This window comes from Belonocnema kinseyi, chromosome 3, assembly GCF_010883055.1.
Source record: "Belonocnema kinseyi isolate 2016_QV_RU_SX_M_011 chromosome 3, B_treatae_v1, whole genome shotgun sequence".
Taxonomy (NCBI): domain Eukaryota; kingdom Metazoa; phylum Arthropoda; class Insecta; order Hymenoptera; family Cynipidae; genus Belonocnema; species Belonocnema kinseyi.
In genome coordinates this window covers 101,597,421-101,617,340 of record NC_046659.1, presented here as the reverse complement: position 1 = coordinate 101,617,340, position 19,920 = coordinate 101,597,421, and the positions used below count along the sequence as shown (strand labels likewise).

At 26.3% G+C, this 19,920-nt stretch overlaps 1 protein-coding gene across 11 annotated transcripts in view; it reads right to left on the bottom strand.

The window, feature by feature from the left end:
- LOC117169264 (putative transcription factor capicua) overlaps window positions 1–19,920 on the bottom strand; it is a 206,716-nt gene that overhangs the window by 50,299 nt on the left and 136,497 nt on the right. For 9 of the 11 annotated variants that reach the window (XM_033355541.1, XM_033355543.1, XM_033355542.1 and 6 more), the window contains 6 exons: window positions 19,391–19,502; window positions 14,676–14,882; window positions 14,437–14,552; window positions 10,871–11,793; window positions 7,416–7,626; window positions 2,246–2,326 (listed from right to left, as the gene is read on the bottom strand). In XM_033355541.1, the coding sequence (XP_033211432.1) occupies window positions 2,246–2,326; window positions 7,416–7,626; window positions 10,871–11,793; window positions 14,437–14,552; window positions 14,676–14,882; window positions 19,391–19,502 (1,650 nt within the window). The remainder of the gene's footprint in view (window positions 1–2,245; window positions 2,327–7,415; window positions 7,627–10,870; window positions 11,794–14,436; window positions 14,553–14,675; window positions 14,883–19,390; window positions 19,503–19,920) is intronic. The other 2 variants (XM_033355547.1, XM_033355550.1) reach the window with 1 other exon arrangement.

Below are 19,920 nucleotides of genomic sequence, written 5' to 3'. Positions count from 1 at the left end.
CGATTTTTTTAGAAGAACGTTGAATTTTTAACAAAAAAAGGTGAATTCTAAAAAAAACAATATCTGGCATTTAAATTTAAAAAAAGAACGAATTTTTAATAAAATAGTTGAATTTTAAACAACAAGAATCATTTGTAACCAAAAAGGTGCATTGTTGATTAACAAAAGATTGAAATTTAATTTTAAAAAGTTGCAATTTTAACCAAATAGTTAAATTTTCATGCTAAAAAGACGAAGATTTTAGTAGACAGTTGAATTTTCTAAAAAAAAAAAGATAATTTCTCGACGGAAAATGTAACACTTCATATATTAACAATAAAATTATGAAATTTTCAACTAAATAACGAAATTTTCAGGGAAATAAATGAATTTGTAACAGAATTGTCCATTTTTAATCTAATATGAGGAATTCATATAAAAAAATGCAATACTTGATATTTCAACCCAAAAAGTTCAAATTTCTATCAAAAGAGATGAATTTTTAATACAAAAGGTCAAATTTTCAATTAAACAGTTGTATTTCCAATAAAAAAGATTAATTTTTAACAAAAATGTTTGCATTTTTAACACAAGAATTAAATTTTCAAGAAAGTGGTCGAACTTTAACCCAATTAGATGAATTTTCAACCTATAAAGATGAATTTTCAACCCAATGGTCGAACTTTTTAATTTTTAATCTAAAAAAGGTCAAAAGTCAACAGAAAGCAGTTGCACTTTCAACCAAATTTTTCAATATTCAAGCAAAAAGAACGAATTTTATAGAAGAATGTTTAATTTCCAAAAAGGAAAAAGATGCATTCTAAAAAAAAATTATTTGGCATTTCAATTTTTAAAAAAAGAACGAATTTTCAATAAAATAGTGGAATTTTAAACTAAGAAAGGTCAATTTTGAATCAAAAATAGAAAAGGTATATTTTCATCTTAAAAAATTAATTTTCAACTAAATAGTTTCATTTTTAACTAAAGGTGTGAAAAATTCAAACCAAGAATCCAAGATCAATTTTCAACCAAAAATGTAAAAGTTAAATTTACTCAAATAGTTCCATTTTTGAGATAAAAAGATAAATTTTCAACGACATAATTAAAATTTCAGCTGAAGGGATGAATTTTCGACTAAAAGGATGAATTATTTAAAAAATTTAACTTTTAACCAAGTGTTGATCAATTGATCAATTGAAAAAAATAAATTTTCAGTTATAAAAAAAGAAACTACTTTTCAAAGAAAGACAGGGATTTTTAATTGAAATGATGTATTTTCAATAAAAAAAATTAATTTTTAACAAAGGAGTTTGTCTTTCAGCCAAAAAGTACAATTTTCAACCAAAAATATGAATTTGCAACGTAAAATGTAATAATAGTTGATATTGCAATAAAAAAGATATCAATTTTAAATAAAAAACAGTTGAATTCAACCAAAAAAGACAAATTTTCAACTACGAAAGATTTATCATTAAAGAGAGAAAACAAAATTGAACCAAACTGTAGAATTTTCAAGCAGAGATTAATGTTCAAACCAGAAGATTAGTTTTGTATCAAAAAGGACAAATATTCAACAAAATACATGAATTTTCAACGAAGAAGTTAAATTTTTAGTAAAAAAAAATGAATTTCCAATTAGAAAAAAGTCAGAAAACAGTTAAATCCACTAACATAAAGCTAATTTAACAAATGGAAAAAATGTATCCAATTTTATATCATAATAAAAAAAATTTAAGCACGATCTCAAAAAAATCGTCTGGCATTTCTAAATATTTTCAAATATAAGACAATTCCATGCCAATTCCAGGTTTTTCCGGATTTCTAGATGAGGACACCCTTCTACGGCCACCCTGAACGATCAAAGACACAATGAAAGTAATAATCTTTGCAAACAAGTTTAGTCAAGTTCATTGAGATCCGCAATTTGATCTAGTGGTTAGTGGAAACACAAGAATATTTCAGGAATTGAGTAAAGCTATATTATACATTTTCTTGCTAGAAATGGTGAAAAATGAGATGAGGATTAGATTAAGAGCATAGACAAAGATAAATGCGTTTGTTGTAACATTAAACAATGGTACTTGGCCAAGGTATTTACAGAGAGAGTGGTGTCTGAGGACTCAGAGTCATGCAACTAGTTGTCGATTTTCAGATCGAGTGTACTGCAAAATTCTAAAACTACGCTCGACGCCAAATAGTAGGATACCATTGTACTCTTTTACAACATGCTTTCATGGCCGTATTTTTTTCATTTGGAATTCCAAACCTTTTTTCCAGTTGCGTACTGCATTGTTGAGTAATGTTGGGGGATGGGGCTGGTATGCAGAAATAACGTCATGGCTGCCATCTGTGAAACCCTTACCATTTAGTTAAACTCGCAAAAAACGTGCGGGTTTTTAATTCATTAAATTCCGCCTTTATTAATATTGTTGAGGTGACACGAGGATTTCTGTGAGGTGCTTTTATTTTGCATGGATTTTTTCTTTGCTTTTTTTCGTAAGACTTTTCTTTTGTTTATTACAATCGGCGACGTACTCGAGGCCTATCGAGGCCTGGTGCCGCCCGGGATCTTCTTTTGAAGGCCTGGCAGCACCAAGCCACTTTTTTGTTAGACAAAAAATTTTTCCAGTTATGGACTATCCATAAACTATGTTACCAATTTTGAACTTTTTTGCCCCCCCCCCCCCCCCCCCCCCCCCCCCCCGAACCGAAAGTAACGTAGCCGTTGGCTAAAGATGAATTTTGCTTTTATAAATTCTTTTTAATAAAATTTATATACATAACATATTGAATTCCATGTGAAACACTTTAAATTCCTAAGATTTAAACCTGAAATATATTGTATTTTCAACAAAATATATAGATGATTTTTTAACACAAAAAGATGAATTTCAAGAAAAAATTAATTATCAACCAAACACTTGCATTAACAATCAAATAAATGATTTCACAAAAATAGTTAAAGATATAACCAAGTGGTAATATTTTCCAGACAAAAAGACGATTTTTTTTCAAAGACAGTTGAATTTTTTACAAAAATTTACATCAATTTTCAATCAAATGATCGAATTTCTAAAAAAAAATGTAATGCTTTCAAATATTTGGATTTTCAAAACAAAAATAGAAATTTTCCAGAAGATACTTGAATTTTCTTCAAAAAAGTTCATTTTTAACCAAGAAAAATAACTTTTCTATCACGAAAGATGAATTTTCAACAAACCAGTTAAGTTTTTAAGCTAAAAAGTCAAATGTTTTAGAAAACAGTGGAATCCTAATTTGAAAAAAATTAATTTTTAACAAAAAGATACTTTTCAATCAAGAAAGATGAATTTTCAAACAGAAAAGATTAAAATGCAATCAAATATTGGAATTTTCAAGAGAAAAAGAAAACATTTCCAGAAGACAGTTCAATTTTCATCAAAAAAGTTTATTTTCAATGAAAGAGTACTACTTTGAAGGTAAAAAATCGAATATAGTGAAAAAGAGTGGAATTCTAATTTGGAAAAGATGACTTTTTAACAACAAAGATACTCTACAATCAAGTAAAATGAATTTTCAAACCAAAAAAATTTTTATTCAATCAAATATTTGAATTTAAAAAAAAAGTTGAATTTCCAAACAGAAAGGATGACTTTTTAACAAAAATGTTCAATTTTCAACCAAGAATATTAATTTTCTATCAAAAAATAGGAATTTTTAACCAAATAGTTTAATTTTAGACTACAGAGATGAATCCTCCACCAAGACGGATTTTTCAGACAAGAAAAAAAATCAACCAAACTGTTGAATTTTCAAACAAAAAAGACGATTTTTTCACACACAAAAAGTTTTTTTTATTCAAAGAAATTAATTTAGCCTAAAAGGATGAGTCTTCAACCGAAAAAAGACTTTTTAATAAAATGGCTTACCTTTTCACCAAGTAGTTTAATTAAAAAAAAAAAGAGTTTTCAAACAAATAGTTAAATTTTCAATCAAAGAGATGAATCTTCAACCGAGAAAAATTTTACAGTAAAGAATGAAACAAAATCAACGAAATTGTTGCTTTTTTAATCCAAAAAGAAGAAATATCTACAAAAAAGACGAATAGTTTAATTTTCTACTAAATTGTTGAATTCTCTACAAAAAATCAAAATTTTAACACGAAAGTTTGATAACAGTTAATATTGCAACCAAACATTTGCGTTTTAAACCAAAAAGGATCCATTTTCATTCAAGAATATTAAATTCTACCTAGACGATTTTTCAACCAAAAATTTGAACTTTCAACTAAGAAAAAGAAGTTTGTAAGCAAATATTTAAATTTTTAACTGAAAAAGATAGAATTTTAACGAAAAATGGAAGCCTTTTGAATAAAAAAAATAACTTTTACACAAAAATATAGTTGGATTTCCTTATTGGTTTTGAGTTCTAAATGGTATCTAACAGGGGTGTCCAGCGATTATTCATTCGAAATCATTGAAATTTTTGAAATCGTTTAAAACATTAAAAATTCTTTGAAATCTGGTTTAGTGTACTCCTTTTGAAATCTTGGGAATTTTTGTATTGTTTTGAAATCTTTATGAAATTTTTATAAAACCTTGGAAATATTTGTCACACTTTTCTGAAATCTTTTGTATACGTTTGAAATCACTAAAATATTTTTAATTTGTGTAAAATCTTTAGAAATATTAAAAATCTGGCTTACTATAGCCCTTTTTAAAATCTTTGGAAATGTACAAAAAATGTTGTGAAATCTCTAAAATTTTATGTACAAGCCTTTTTCAAATCTTCGAAATCATTACAATCTTTATGAAATGTTCGGAATCATCTTTGGAAAATTTTAGTGAAATCTTTCTCAAATCTTTTTAAATATTTGTGATATTTTTCTTAAATCTTTGTTGAAACCAATTTTTTAATTCGTTGAAAACATTGAATTATTAAAAGCTTTGTGAAATATTTAATACCTGGTGTACAAGCCCTTTTAAAAACTTTGAAATCCATAAAATATTTGTAAAATGTTCAAAACCTTCTTAAAAGTGGTAACGTAGTTCATGAAAAGTGCCGTCAGCCCACTTTTTTTTTAAGGACTACACCATTGATTACAATAAGTCTTTTCCTTATGCCGTTTTATATTATACTGAATTATTCACACTATTATTATGCATCCAGTGAAAAAAATACAAGAACGCGTTTCATCCGTTTTTAAAGATTGTTATTTGTGAGATAAGTCTATTCTAGGTGATTTATTATCGCAAAGCTAGGAACCAAAATTACAAGAGAGTTCCTTTTTTTACCTGCTGAGGAAAAACTAAATTCAGTAGCTATATGCCTATTTACCTATATACCAAGCAAGCACAAGTTGTTGCGAAGTAATGAAATTCTGATTATATAATCATCGAATTAACTACTGATAATAAAAACACCTAATTCACGGCCTATTTCAAATTCTATGACGTTAAAAAAAGATCTAAAAAAAACGAATCACATGCTTATCAACCATTTATATAATATCAAACATAGTGGATGTATCGCAAACTCTCATTTTTTAAACTAAAAAGCAAATTCGTATTGTACTTTTATAAATAAGGAAGACTTCAACTAAAAATGATTTAAATACTCAAAAATATGAACGAAACAGTGCAACAGATTCGTCAGGGTTGCTACAAAATCGCAATTTCGAAATTCCCTAACTTACCCCAATATTTTTGGTATGTTTTCCCGACCCTTATAATTTACAAATAAAAATGTAAATTTTCAACCGAGAAGATTAATTTTCTACCAGAAAAAGATGCATTTTTAACAAAATACATTATTAAAAAAAATTATTTTTCAATTAAAACGTTGCATCTTCTAACAAACAAACAAAATCATTTTGACCCAAATAGTTGAATTTTCGACCAAAAAGAAGAATTTTCAACCAAGATTAATTTTCTACCATCAACAGGGTGTTTTTATTAACCATGTACAAGTATTTCCAATTTAAAAAATGCATATAAAAAATTGAATATTTTTATTTTCAGTTGAAAATTAATTATTTATCATAAAAACGATTTTCAAACAAATAGTTCGATTTTTAACAAAAGAAAGAAATTTGCAACAACAATTTTCCACAACAAAATTTAAACCAAATATTTGAATTTTCAAACAAAAAAGATAAATTTTTAAGCGGAACAGTTAAATTTTCAAATAAAACAATTAACTTTCAGCCAAAAGAAAAAAGAATTGTCAAGAAAATAGTTCAATATTTAACCAAAAAAAATAGATTTTTAACTGGAATGATAAATCTTCAACAAAAATGAATTTTTAACCAAAAAGGTAAATTTTTAATAAAATACGTAGATTTTTAACAAAAAATTTGAATTTTCAACTAAACAAGATACATTTTTACGCGGAATAGTTCAAATTTTGGTTAAAAAAGAAATTAATTTTCTAAAAAAAAATCATTTTTTAACAAAATAGTTCAATTTTTAACTAAATATATATTTTTTTTAACTCGAATGATAAATCTTTAATGCAAAAAACTAAAAATGAATTTTTAACCAAATAATTTTAAACCAAAATTGGAGTGGTTATATATTTAGTAAAAAAATTTTAACTTTTCCCATTAAAAACGAATTTTCTATCAAGGAAATGAAATTTCCAACCAAGAAGGTGAACTTTTCACAAAGAATATTATTATTCTACCCAAAATTAGAATTTTTAACAAAAAAATTAATTTTAACCCAATAATTTTAAACCAAAATTGGAATAGTTATATATTAAGTAAAAAAAATTAACTTTTCCCATTAAAAACTAATTTTCTACCAAGGAAATGAAATATTCAACCAAAAAGGTAAACTTTTCACGAAGAATATTAACTATTCTACCAAAAAAGAGGAATTTTCAACAAAATAAATTAATTTTCAACCAAATACTTGAATTTTCAAATAAAGGAGATAAGTTTTCAAACACGCACATGATAGTTACATTTTTAGTAACAAAAAAATTAATTTTAAACTAGTTAAAAACAAATTTTGAAGAAAACAATTACATTTTCATTTAAAAACGATGAATTCTCAACGAAAAATGTCGTATTCAGTATCTCAATGAAAAAAATCTTTAAATTTTGAATAAATAAAAAAACAGTCAAATTCAACTAACGAAGACGCATTTTCAACAAAATAATTAAATAATTCTGAACCGTAACAGATAAGTTTAAAACGAAAAATACGAATTTTTATCAAATCAGTTGAGTTGTCAACCAAAAAGAATGACCTCTTTTTATCAGAATATTGGCATTTTCAACAAAATATAAACATTTTATATTCATTCTCCGGACCCTTTTTAAATTGCCTGATCTGTAGCAACCCTGATTCCTTTACAAGATGTAAAATGAAGTGCAAAAACTCTTACAAACATTACGATCACGCTAAGAAAACATTTACTGAAATATGTATAAGAATGCAAAATGGACTTACATAAAACTCCGTTATTTTTTGTGTTTTCTTCACGAAGAGGCTGATTTTTGGGAACTTGGATTAAATGTCCCGGCTGGACGATGACATGCTGGAAGACACTGGTCGGAGTAGAAGTGTTGGTTGTGGTGGCTGCTATTACGACACTCGTTGGTGGAAGTTGACTCCTTTGCATATCCGTATGCACAGGTATGTGGGAACCAACTTTAGCCGACTGAAAAATCAAAGAAAATATCACTTTAATTATTATAAATATGATATTAATTATATAGGGTATTTTTTTGTGACCTATGATAAACGAAGAGTTTGTAAAGCTCTTCGCCTCGGGTGATTACTAGAAATTGATCAGCGACCTGGGTCGCAACAGTGTTGCGGAACAAACGCGTTATTTAATAAACAGTTACTTAATAATAAATAAAAGTTATTTAATATGAGTTATTAATGTTATAAAAATAATAATACTTTCACGATCCTAATTTAGGAATACTTTGATTTTAAAACGAAGCTTGCAATTTTTTATTTTTCATGATTCAAGTTTGAACTCATTAATTTAGAAAGTTTCCAATTGAAAGTTATATAATTTTCAAAGTTTTTCAAATAATTCTTTTTCAATGGTTCACAATATAATTCATTAATTGTCAACGCTGAAAATGACAGCATTTTTTTCACGCAAATCTCATTTTTTATTCACAAGCTTACAGAATTCACAAGCCTTTAACTTTGTTTAATTTAAAATTATGCCATGTAAAATTTAAGTGTGAAAAAAGTACATTTTTAATCTTGTTTCGATTTGATTTGAATAAGTAAAATTCATAGACTTCAAAAATGGCATTTTAAAATGTAGGCTTCTAAACTGCTTAATTTTAAACTTAATAATTTCTTAATTATAGCATTTCTAACTCAAAGTTTCAAAAAATTCGAAAATTTAAAATAAAATCTCATTCTTTTATATGCTAAAATGTCGAAAAACGACCATACAGTTACATAAGATTTTATGAAATTATGAGAATAACAACTGGATATAAAGACGAAAAAGAAACTTTTTTTCAGGTTATAAAATAAAAAAATTTAGCAAAATTATAGAAATATGTGGTCATTAATAACAATGTTTCAGAAAAGAGAGAATATAAAAAAATGTCTGTGTTTGGCGAAGAAAAACCAGCTATTGCGATGAATTCCGCCTGTATTCAATTCAATTTTGAACTTAATGAAACCAAATTGAACCTTAATATTTTACAATTGATAATTTCAAGCTTTTAAAATTCAAATCTTTTACGATAAGGCATTGCAAAATAAATTATTTCAAATATTCAAAATTAAATATTTGAAATATTTAAAACTAGAAATTTCAAAGAATTTAAAATCAAACTTATTTGTAAATTCAAAATTGTTATATTGCAAGTAACTTAAAAAGATTGGATAAGTTTTTAAAAACCTACAATTTATCTTTAAAGTATTTCTTCATTTTAGCACAATAAAGAATAAGAGTTTGATTTTAAATAAAATTTTTTTTTGAAACTGGGTTTTAAATGCTAAAATTAAAAAAATTATAAAGTTTAAAATTAAGCGGCTTAGGAGCTTGAATTTTAAAATGTTATTTTTTAAGTCTGAATTTGTACTAATTCAAACCAAACCACAACAAGATTAAAAATGTACATTTTTCATACTTCAATTTCACATGGCATAATTTTAAAATAAACAAAGTTACAGACTTGTAATTTTAACATACATAACTAAACGTTTGAACTCGTAATAGCTGGTTTTAAATATTTTAGTTATACATTTAAAATGCTCAGTGTTCAGAAAACTTCAACTTGGAATGGTTTAATTTGCAATTTAGTCTTAAATACTTTAAATAACAAAAAATTTCAGCTTTAAAAACTTAAATTTTGAATTTTATTCTGTTCCTTTATTCTGTGTACTTTTTTTTACCAGGAAATGATTCAATTTTTTCTTCGATTTTAGAGGCTACCCTGTGAACAATAAAAAAAGTAAATTTACTGTTATATTTACAGAGTTGAATTATTAAAAAGTTTTTTATTACAAGGTGAATTTATATGTTAATAATAGCGTTTAATTTTTTGAATTAATTCTTTTAATTTTTTCAATTTAAAATTAATAAATATTTTAAATTATCAATTTGAGAATATTCAATCATCAGTTTTAATTTTTCAAATTATTAACTTTATAATCGTGTTCAGTTTTGGGTTTACAGTAGTAATTTTTTTATTTTTAATGTCTGAATTTTATTTTTTATTGTGATTTTGTACTATACCTTTCTTATTCAAAGGTTTACATTTACATAATTATTTTTTTAACGATTTAAACTTAAGGCCAAATAATGGCTTTAAAACTCTTTAAATTTTCAAATTCTTCAACTAGTTTATTATAAAACTTAAATCTAACGTTGGTAAATATTTTCAAATTAATATTGTCATTTTGAGAATATTCAATTATCAAAGTTTTCATTTCAAATTATTCCTTTTATAATCATTTTCAGTTTTCATTTTCAGCTATAAATTATGTTATTATTAAGGTTTACATTTTATATTTTATTGCGATTTGATACTATACTATTATTCTTCAAAGGTTTCAATTTGAATGATTAATTTTTTAACAATTTAAATTTAAGGCTAAATAATTTGAATACATTGATCTACAATTATATAATTTTAATTGCATTCAATAAAAAATTGTCCAATTAAAAACGCTTGTAATTTCAAATTCTAATTGCATTTTGAAGGCTTTAAGTTATTAAATCTTTAAAATGATTGAATTTTTATTTAGAATTTGTCTTATTTTTAAAATGAAGAATTATTGAACATTTTCAACCTAATATTTAAAATATTCGTTTAATTTTTTGTTTTTAATCTCAACCGATTTTAAAACCTACAAGTCCTTATAAAATGTTCACTACAATAAATGATCCAAGAGCGCATAATAATAAAAAAAAAACAATTTTGCTACTTTCACTAATATAAAATCAAATTTTTATTTTTATCACGTATCTGATTTTATATTTTTTATTTATAATACTATTAGCACATGTTTTATCGTAGCACCACTTTCATCTGGTACAAATTATACATACAATTTTTATTTACTTTATTTTGTAATATACACTGTTTAAAATTGATATTCTTCCCAAAAAAGTGAATAACTGTTTTCAATAATTCCCGCCATACGAAAGTTCTGCCATTACGTGCCAAATTCGAAGTACCCGATTGTAAACAATTGGAAATGCAAAATGCTTAATCGTTGTCAATCTTTTTGGCACAATTAGGAAACACGATTCGGAACGATTGAAAAAATCAGTTCTATCGTTTCTTATTCATCTCCAATGATTATTTCTAGGAAGGATATTTCTAGCGTATCGTTCTCTTTAAAAAAAATTCTATTGTTCCTGAATGTCCGATTAAAAGATTGCTTGAAATAAACATAAGGAGAGAAATTCTCACCTGTTGCAGAACTGACATCTTCTCATGGACGGACGAGGGAGCCGCTGGTGATTGCGACGGTTGACACTGAATTTGATGCAGAGACGGAAGTGGAGCAAGATGATTTATTAAAGTATGCCGGTATTTTTCATCCTGATTGACTGCGTGGCCCGGCGAGACCACCTCCATACTGTTTTTTATCACCAAATACTTCTTATCATGGTGCTGCTGCATCACATAAATAGGCTGACTGGGAGGAGGTTGTGTTTGAGGTTGAGCATAGTCCACAGGCTGTTCTTGAGTTTTATGCAGATGGCTCACGTTTTGTGGAGGAAGCGCCGATAAAGGGACATGAGGAGAGTGAGGTGGTTTCAATAACTGAACGTTCTGTTCCGAGATCTCTGAATGATTTGCAAAGCCATTATTGGAAGTAAGAGCCTGCTGAAGTATTATGCCTTGTTGCTGCTGCTGCTGTTGATGCTGCTGCTGCTGTTGATTCTGATGCTGTTGCTGAGCCATGGACGTGACAACCGAGGGATGCCTCGGCGGTGGACTCTGCTCGGCCCACGAGAGCGTTAAATTCTGACTGGGCATTCCACGACCCACGGGGGAGATTCTTATTACACTGGTTCCTATACTAGCTGGGGCCGTTGGGGCAGTCTGGGCCGGTCGATTTGGCCTCACCATTCGATTCGGTTCCGGCTTTATCACTTGCTGCTGGTATTGCACCAAAAAATTTGACTGAGTCGGCGAGTGTTTCCATTTCGCGCTCGGGGATATTAACGGAGCCACGTGATGCGCCGGACTTGAGATTGGCATGAAAACGTTGTTCTGGTTTAGGCCCAGAGCTGGCACGGGTGACTGATTTATACAGGGCGATATCGACGACTGCCCGGTTGGTGATGAGAAGGCCGGCGTTGCCGATCTTGAACTTCCTAAGGATACTGCAAGACCAACAGGTCGGCCATTAGAATCATCGTGAAACGATTCTAAAGAGTGGCATTAAATAACTGAAGCAAACATGATTGCAGGGTGTCTACTCAAAACATGGAAAAAATGCCCTGACTATTCCAGGTTTGTTCCAGGTATCATTTTTCATAGTACGGAGCCGTTCAAGTATTTCGTATTTTATTTAAATAATCCAGTCGGAGGATGTATACAATTTCACGAGTTTATTATAAATAATTATTTTTTCAGTCTTTTTAAATATCTAAATGTGTAAAAATAGTACTATTAACATGTAAAATTAAATAATTGTTTTTTCTTTGGAAAAAGTAACTTTTATTTAATTAATATGTTCAATTTAGAATGCGTTGAAATAAAAAATACTAATAAAATAGTTAATCAGTCATTAAATTTGTCCCAGAAGTCCATGAATTTGGAGAATAATAATTAAATTAAATTTTTTTTTTAATTTCTATAATTCCAATTCAGTTAAATTTTTAACTAATATGATAAATCTTCAATCGAAATAGTTGAATTTTAAACAAAATACATAAATCTTCAGTTAAAGAAGATGAACTTTGAATAGTTGAATTTTCAGTTGAAAAAATTTATTTTCAACACAAAAAAAACGAATTTTCAACAAAACAGTTGAAGTTTCAACCAAAAAAGACTTTAATTTCAAATAAAGCAGTTGAATTTATTCAAAAGATTCAAATTTTCAACGAAGAAATATTTAGTTAGTTAAGAGAAAGAATTTTTTTTAACAAAAAACTTGAATTTTTAAGCAAAAAAAATTAATTTCCAATCGAGAAGATTCATTTTCTTCCAAAAAAGTGGAATTTTGAACCAAAAATTTGAATTTTCAACTGAAAAAATAAATTTACTACCAAAAAATGAATAGTTAAATTTTCTGTTGAAAAAACTATTTTTTCAGCCGAGATGTAAAAAAATTTTCAAAAAAATGGTTCAATTTTTAAACGAAGTGATGAATTTTCAACTAGCATGATGAATGTCCAACAGAAATGGTTAAATTTTAAACAAAATACATGCAATTTCATCTAAGGAAGATTAGTTTTCAACCAAAAATAAAATACTTTGATTTTCAGTTGAAAAAAATAATTTTTAACCAAAGAAAAAAACGAATTTTCAACAAAATAGTTAAATTTTCAACCAAAGTGATGAATTTCTAATTAAAATTATGAAACTTGGAACAAAAAATTAATTTTTTACAAAATAGTTCATTTTTCAAACCATTAGTTGAATTTTCAACCAAAACAGATGAATTTTCGACAACAAATGTATTAGATGATATTTGAACTAAAAAAAGATCTCAAATTTAAATTTAAAAATAGTTGAATTCAACCAAAAAATACGAATTTTCAACTAAAAAAGATTTTTCAGTCAAAAGAGAGAGAGAGGAAATTTCAATTAAAATGTTAAATTTTTAAGAAAATACATAAAGTTTTAAGCAAAAATTTTTATTTTCATTTAAAAATATAAATTGTCAGTTAAAAAAAAAATAATTTTCATACAAAAAGATAAAAGTTTTCATAAAAATACTTCAATTTTCACTTGAAGAGATGAATTTTCAACTAAAATTAAGAATGTTTAACCAAAAAAGGTCAGTTTTTAACAAAAAATGTACAAGTTGATATTTCAATCAAAAAATATCTCAATTTTTAATTTAAAAAACAGTTGAATTCAACCAAAAAATACGAATTTTCAACTAACAAAGATTTTTCAGTCAAGGGAGAGAAGAAATTTCAATGAAACTGTTAAATTCTTGAGCAAAATATTGAATTTTTAACAAAATACTCGAATTTCCATACAAAAACTTTAATTTTAATTTAAAAATATAAATCATCAGTTAAAAAAAAATAATTTTCATACGGAAAGATACGAATTTCCATCAAAATAGTTCAATTTTTAATGAAAGAGATGAATTTTCAACTAAAATTATAATTTTTTAACCACAAAGGTGAATTTTTAACAAAATAGTTGCATCCTCAACCAGAACAGATTTATTTTTAACCAAAACTATGCGTTTTTAACTAAAAGTGATGAAATTTCTACTAAAATAGATGAATTTTCAAATTAAATACTAACTTTCAACAAAAAAGGTTAATTTTCTACCAAGAAAGAGAAAAAATGTAAACCAAATTGTTGAATTTTCAAGCTGAAAAGACAGAATTTTTATAAAATAATTGAATTTTCAACCCAAAAATATGACTTGTTGATTTTCCAACAAAATTTCTGTATTTTCAAATAAAAAAACACGAATTTGCTTTGAAACAGCTAAATTCTCGACCAGAAAATATCAATTTTCAAGTAAAAAATTTATTTTTTAATACTAATTAAATGAACTTCTACCAAAATAGTTAAATTTTCAACTAAAAAAGACAAATTTTCAACAAAACAGTCAAATCCAGTAATAAAAGGATACTTTTTTAACTGTTTTTTTTTATATGACTAATTTAAAAAATGTAAGCATATTCTCGAAAAAATTCCTTGACATGAAAAAAAAAATCCCCGACATTTCCAGGTTTTTCCAGGTATATAAAAATTCCCTGACAATAACAGATTTTTTTCCAAGTGAGTAGATACCCCGGATTATAAAGCTATGCAAATTAATAAATACTTACCAAGCATATTGGCAGCTTCAGTCTCATCTTGATCGAATCTGCCAGCTATTCTTCTATCCCCATAATTCGGTGACGTTTCCGAATCCCTTGACGTATCCTCTCCGTCCGCTCTGCCTCTGTTCAATTAAAAAGGAGAAGTCAGATGAGTAAATTGTTATAAGTAGGTAGATGATCTCCGTTTAAACAAAACAAAAAAAGGAGAGGGGTTGGGGGGGGGGGGAGATAAGATCGATTCTTACCCAGGAAACGTATTCGCCGGTCCCCTAAGTCCCGACCCTTTTAAACTAAGATGACGAGAGCAGTAACCTCGTCTTTGACTCTCCTTCGAACATCCTTCCTTCGAACAGAGCCTTCTCCACTGCTTTCCATTGTATTTTTTCTTAATTCCACTCGGAGTAACCACTATATCACCCTTTTTGTATTTATGTGGCGTTGCCGCCTGAGATCTAAATGAAAAAATCAACAGTTTGTAAGTTATGTTACCAATAATTTCACAAATATTACCATTACCAAATATTTAAAAAATATTTTTAATTTTTTGCAGATTTCTAAAAATTTCAGAAAGATTTGACAAAGATATCACAAAATTTTCAATGATTTATCAAAGATTTTACAGTGTTCACATATTTCGCAAAGGTTATGAAAAGATTTAAAAGATTTTACATGGACTTTCACCATTTAATAAAGATTTCTATAATTTCACAAATATTAATAAATATTTAGAGAATATTTTTAATATTTCACAGATTTCTAAAGATTTCAGGAAAATTTTACAAAGATTTCACAAACAGTTCAATGATTTCTCAAAGATTTCATAGACTTCACTTATTTCATATAAATTTCCGATAGATTTCAAAGATTGCACAAAAATTTCAATAATTTAGCAACTATTTTTATAATTTTACTAATATTACCAAAGATTTCTCAAGTGCTCAAATATTTCGCAAAGATCTCCAAACGATTTAAAATGTTTTACTAAGACTTTAATCATTTCACCAAAATTTCAATAATTTAGCAACGCTTTTAATAATTTCACTAATATTACTAAATATTTTTTTAATATTTCAAAGATTTCACAAAATTTTCAAATATTTCGGAAATATTTCGCATAGATTTCACAATGTTCAAATATTTCGCAAAGATTTCGAAACGAGTCAGAAAATTTTACAAAGACTTTAATCATTTCCCAAAGATTTCACAAATATTTCAAACATTTAGCAACGATTTCAATAATTTCACTGAAATTACACAAGATTTAAAATATTTCGGATAGATTTCAGTCTTCAAATATTTCGGAAAAATTTAGAAAAGATTTTACAACTACTTTAATCATTTTCCAAATATTTCACAAAGATTTCAATAATTTTACAAATATTTCCAAATATTTACAGAATATTTGTAATATTACGCACATTTCTAAAGATTTGAGAACAATTTTACAAAGATTTCACAAACAGTTCAATGATTTTGCAAAGATTTCACAAAGATTTGAAATATTTCGCAAATATTTTGGATAAATCTCAAACATTTCACAAATACTTCACTTATTTTATAAAAATTTTCGATAGATTTCAAATATTTCAATAATTTTGCAACGATTTCAATAATGTCACAAATATTACCAAGTATTTCAGAAAAATTTGAAATATTTTGCAAAGATATTCAAAGATTTAAGAAATATTTCAATAATTTTCCAAACATATCAAAGATTTAACAAAGATTTCAAATATTTCGCAAAGATTTTGGATAGATTTAAAACATAACAAAGAGATAAATGGTTTCTCAAGGGATTCAATAGTTTCACAAATTTTACCAAATATTTCCAAAATTTCAAAGATTTCTTCATAATGGTTACCAAGGATTTCATAAAGATTTCAATGATTTCCGAAAGATATCAAAGATTTCAAAGATTTCGCAAATATTTCGGATAGATTTAAACGATTTTACAAATACATCAATGATTTCCCAAAGATTTCAATAATTTCACAAATATTACCAAATACGGCAAAAATACTTCAAATATCCCTTCAAGATTTCACAAAGATTATAATGATTTCCGATAGGTTAAACAAATTTCGCAAAGCTTTCGGATAGATTTAAAACAAGACTTCAATGATTTACAAAACATGTCACAAAGATTGCAAACATTTTTACAAATATTACAAAATATTTTAAAAATATTACGCTAAGATTTCGCATAGATTTAAAAGATTTCACAAAGGCGTAAATGGTTACCCAATGATTTCACAACGATTTCAATAATTTCACAAATGTTTGAACAATATTTTAAAGGTTTCCAAAGATTTCACCAAGATTTCAATGTCTTCCCAAAGATTTCCTAAGCATTTCACAAATATTTAATATATTTCGCAAAGATTTCGGATAGTTTTCAAAGATTCACAAAGACCTCAATGATTTCGCAAAGATTACAACAATTAAAAAAATATAACAAATACTTCAGAAATATTTTCAAAGGGTTTGAATGATTTTCCAAACATTTCAAAGATTTAAACAGTTTCACAAATACTATAAAATATTTAAAAAATATTTTTAATATTTTATAAAGATTTCAATGATTTTCCAAAGATTTCAATCATTTCAAAAATATGATAAAATATTTATAAAATATTTGAAATATTTCGCACAGATTTCCAAAGATTTCATAAAGATGGCAATGTTTTCCCAAATATTTTAAAGGTTTCGGAAATTTTTCGGATAGATTAAAAAGATTACACAAAGGTTTCAATGATTTCTCAAAGATTTCAACAATTTCACAAATATTTCCAACTCTTTCCGAAATTTTCTGGTCATTTCCCGGTTTTTTCACGAAAAATTAAAAAAATCAAACTATATTTTAAACATTTTTCCATCTAAAGTAATAAACAACAGATTAAAGCATTCAAAGTTAAACACTTGAATTCCAAACTTTTAAAATGTTTGAATTCAAAAATTGTGTATTCAAATCCTCAAAAATTTACACGTACCAAATGGAAAGTACTAACACTTTTCAATTAAAAAATTTTTAATGAAATGCAAATAAACTGCAAAATTGAGAACTTTTATCAATTATAGAGCTCAAAAATTCAGATTAAGTTCCAAAAATATAAATGCACGTTAACATTTTCAATAGTCTACATTAAAGAATCAAGCAATGAACTTTAAAATTGTTCAAAATTATATTATTTTAAGTAACTTTAAGCTAGGCACACTAAAAATTGAAAAATAATGTTTTTAACTTAACAGTCCTGATTTCAAACAAAAAATTTAGAATTTTTTAAAGAATTGTGAAAGACTTCAAAAAAATAAAAAAATTTCTGAAGATTCTTAGGAAAATTGAAAATGATTTTTCATTTTGAAAAATTATTCTAACAGAAATCTTAAGAAGATTTTAAGAGATTTAAAAAATTATCAAAGAAGAACATGGAAGATTTTAAGGATTTTTTTTAATTTGCAGAATTTTCAAAAATTCTAGGAATATTTCAAATAATTTAAAAATATATTTAGAAGTTCTGAAAAAAATGTTAACACACTTCGTTTAAAGTACTTGAAATAATTTCAAATTTTTAAATTAATTTTTTATCTTTTCAAAATTTCTATATTATTATTATCATTATTATTATTATTATTATGGATTTATTTTTAAGTTGAAAATAGTAAAACGCACGTTTACATTTTTCAATCGCTAAAAAAAAATAGAAATAATATATTAATAAATTTATTAATTAAATTGAATATACAAAATAATATAAACGCAGACCTAAAACTCGGAACTAAAAATATATTAATGATAAATCATGAAATTTTTTATTTATTAATAAAATTATCGGAACAAATGATATATTAATTTTATTTCTTATCAAGGCTTTCGGATTGAAACAGTTACAATCTGGAAATTCTCAAATTTTGAAAGGATCTAGAATTGTTTGGTCAAATCAATTATTGTTCCAGACCCATTTTAAAAATTATTTATTTATTTATATTTACAGTTGATAAAATAAAACTGTTTTTTATCAAAAATTTTCAAGTACAAATGCTTTTAATTGTTTAAATATTCAAAACTACACTTTCATAATTTAAAAACCTGTTACAATCGAGTTTTGGCAGATTTTTCTTCTGAAAATTCGTAAAATTTCCGGTTTCCCGGTCCGGTGGCCACCCTATTTTTTATTTTAAAATTTTTGTTTTTAAAAACTTCTAATTTTTTTACGTTTGAAACTGCATTTTAAAATTCTTTAGATTAAAATATATGCTTAAAACTTAAAAATCTAAAATGGAACATTTTTAAAGTGAAAGATTTTCTAATTAGGCATTCTAAACTAAATGATATAATAATTTATAAAAATCACAATTTAACAAATTATTTAAAAAACGGTTGAAATCAAAGTTGCACAAAATTTTTATTCTAAAAAGTTTGTAAATTTTCCGGTCAAAAAATAAATTCACTGTCATTTCCCGGTTTTCCCCGGTCTCATAATTCCCGGTCATTTCCCGGTTCTCTAGGTTTTCGGTCCAGCGGCCTCCCTGATAAAAAATATTTCACAAAGATTTCGAAAGATATTAGTAAGATTTTACAAAGATTTCATTGATTTCCCAAAGATGTTAACAAGATTCTGAAGATGTCACAAATATTATCAATGATTTAAAAAATATTTTTATAATTTGTGAAAGATTTCAATAATTTTCCAAAGATTTTAAAGATTGTGTAAAGATTTTTAAAATGTTTGTCAAAGATTTCGGATAGATTAGGAAAATTTCACATCAATTATATTTGACAAAGATTTCAGGTAGACCTTTGGAAAAAATAAAACGATCTGATGAATTTAATCAATATATTTTAGAGGGGGGGGGGGCAATCAATATTTTGCCCCTCCCTGGGCGATTTCTGCGATTTCCCTTGGGCCCTGCCACCTTTATGTCAATCGATATTTTTGTGAGGAAATTATGAATATCTTACCTGGGTGTAGCAGCCTGAGAACGAGGAGTTAAACTACGCTGCTCGACAAGACTACTGGTACTACCTCGACTTTGCATACTACTTCTTTTACTGCTCCCTGACAATTTTGCATCTGTAAAAATAAATCAGAGGTATTTTATATCGAATTTTCACAAATTTTAAATTTTAGTGTCAAAATAGTTTCATACCATTTTTCAAATATTAAAAATTAAATTAAATTTTTATTTAAAATATTATTAATTAGTCTATAAATTATCGAAATTCCTATTGGTTTATCCAATAAGGAAATCCAACTATTTTTGGTTGAAGTTTTTCTTTAAGAAATCATTTTTTTTATTTAAGGGCATGTGACACAACTAAATACCTATATTACCGACCACAGTTTTTCAGTTCACTGAATGTTTTTTTTGAACCTAAGAATTTTTTTCGTAAATAAAATATCGAGCTGAAACTTTGGGAAATGTATTAGAGTACAATAAAGTACGTTTAGGTACTGCATTTTGGTAGGAACTTCTCTGAAAATTATTTCA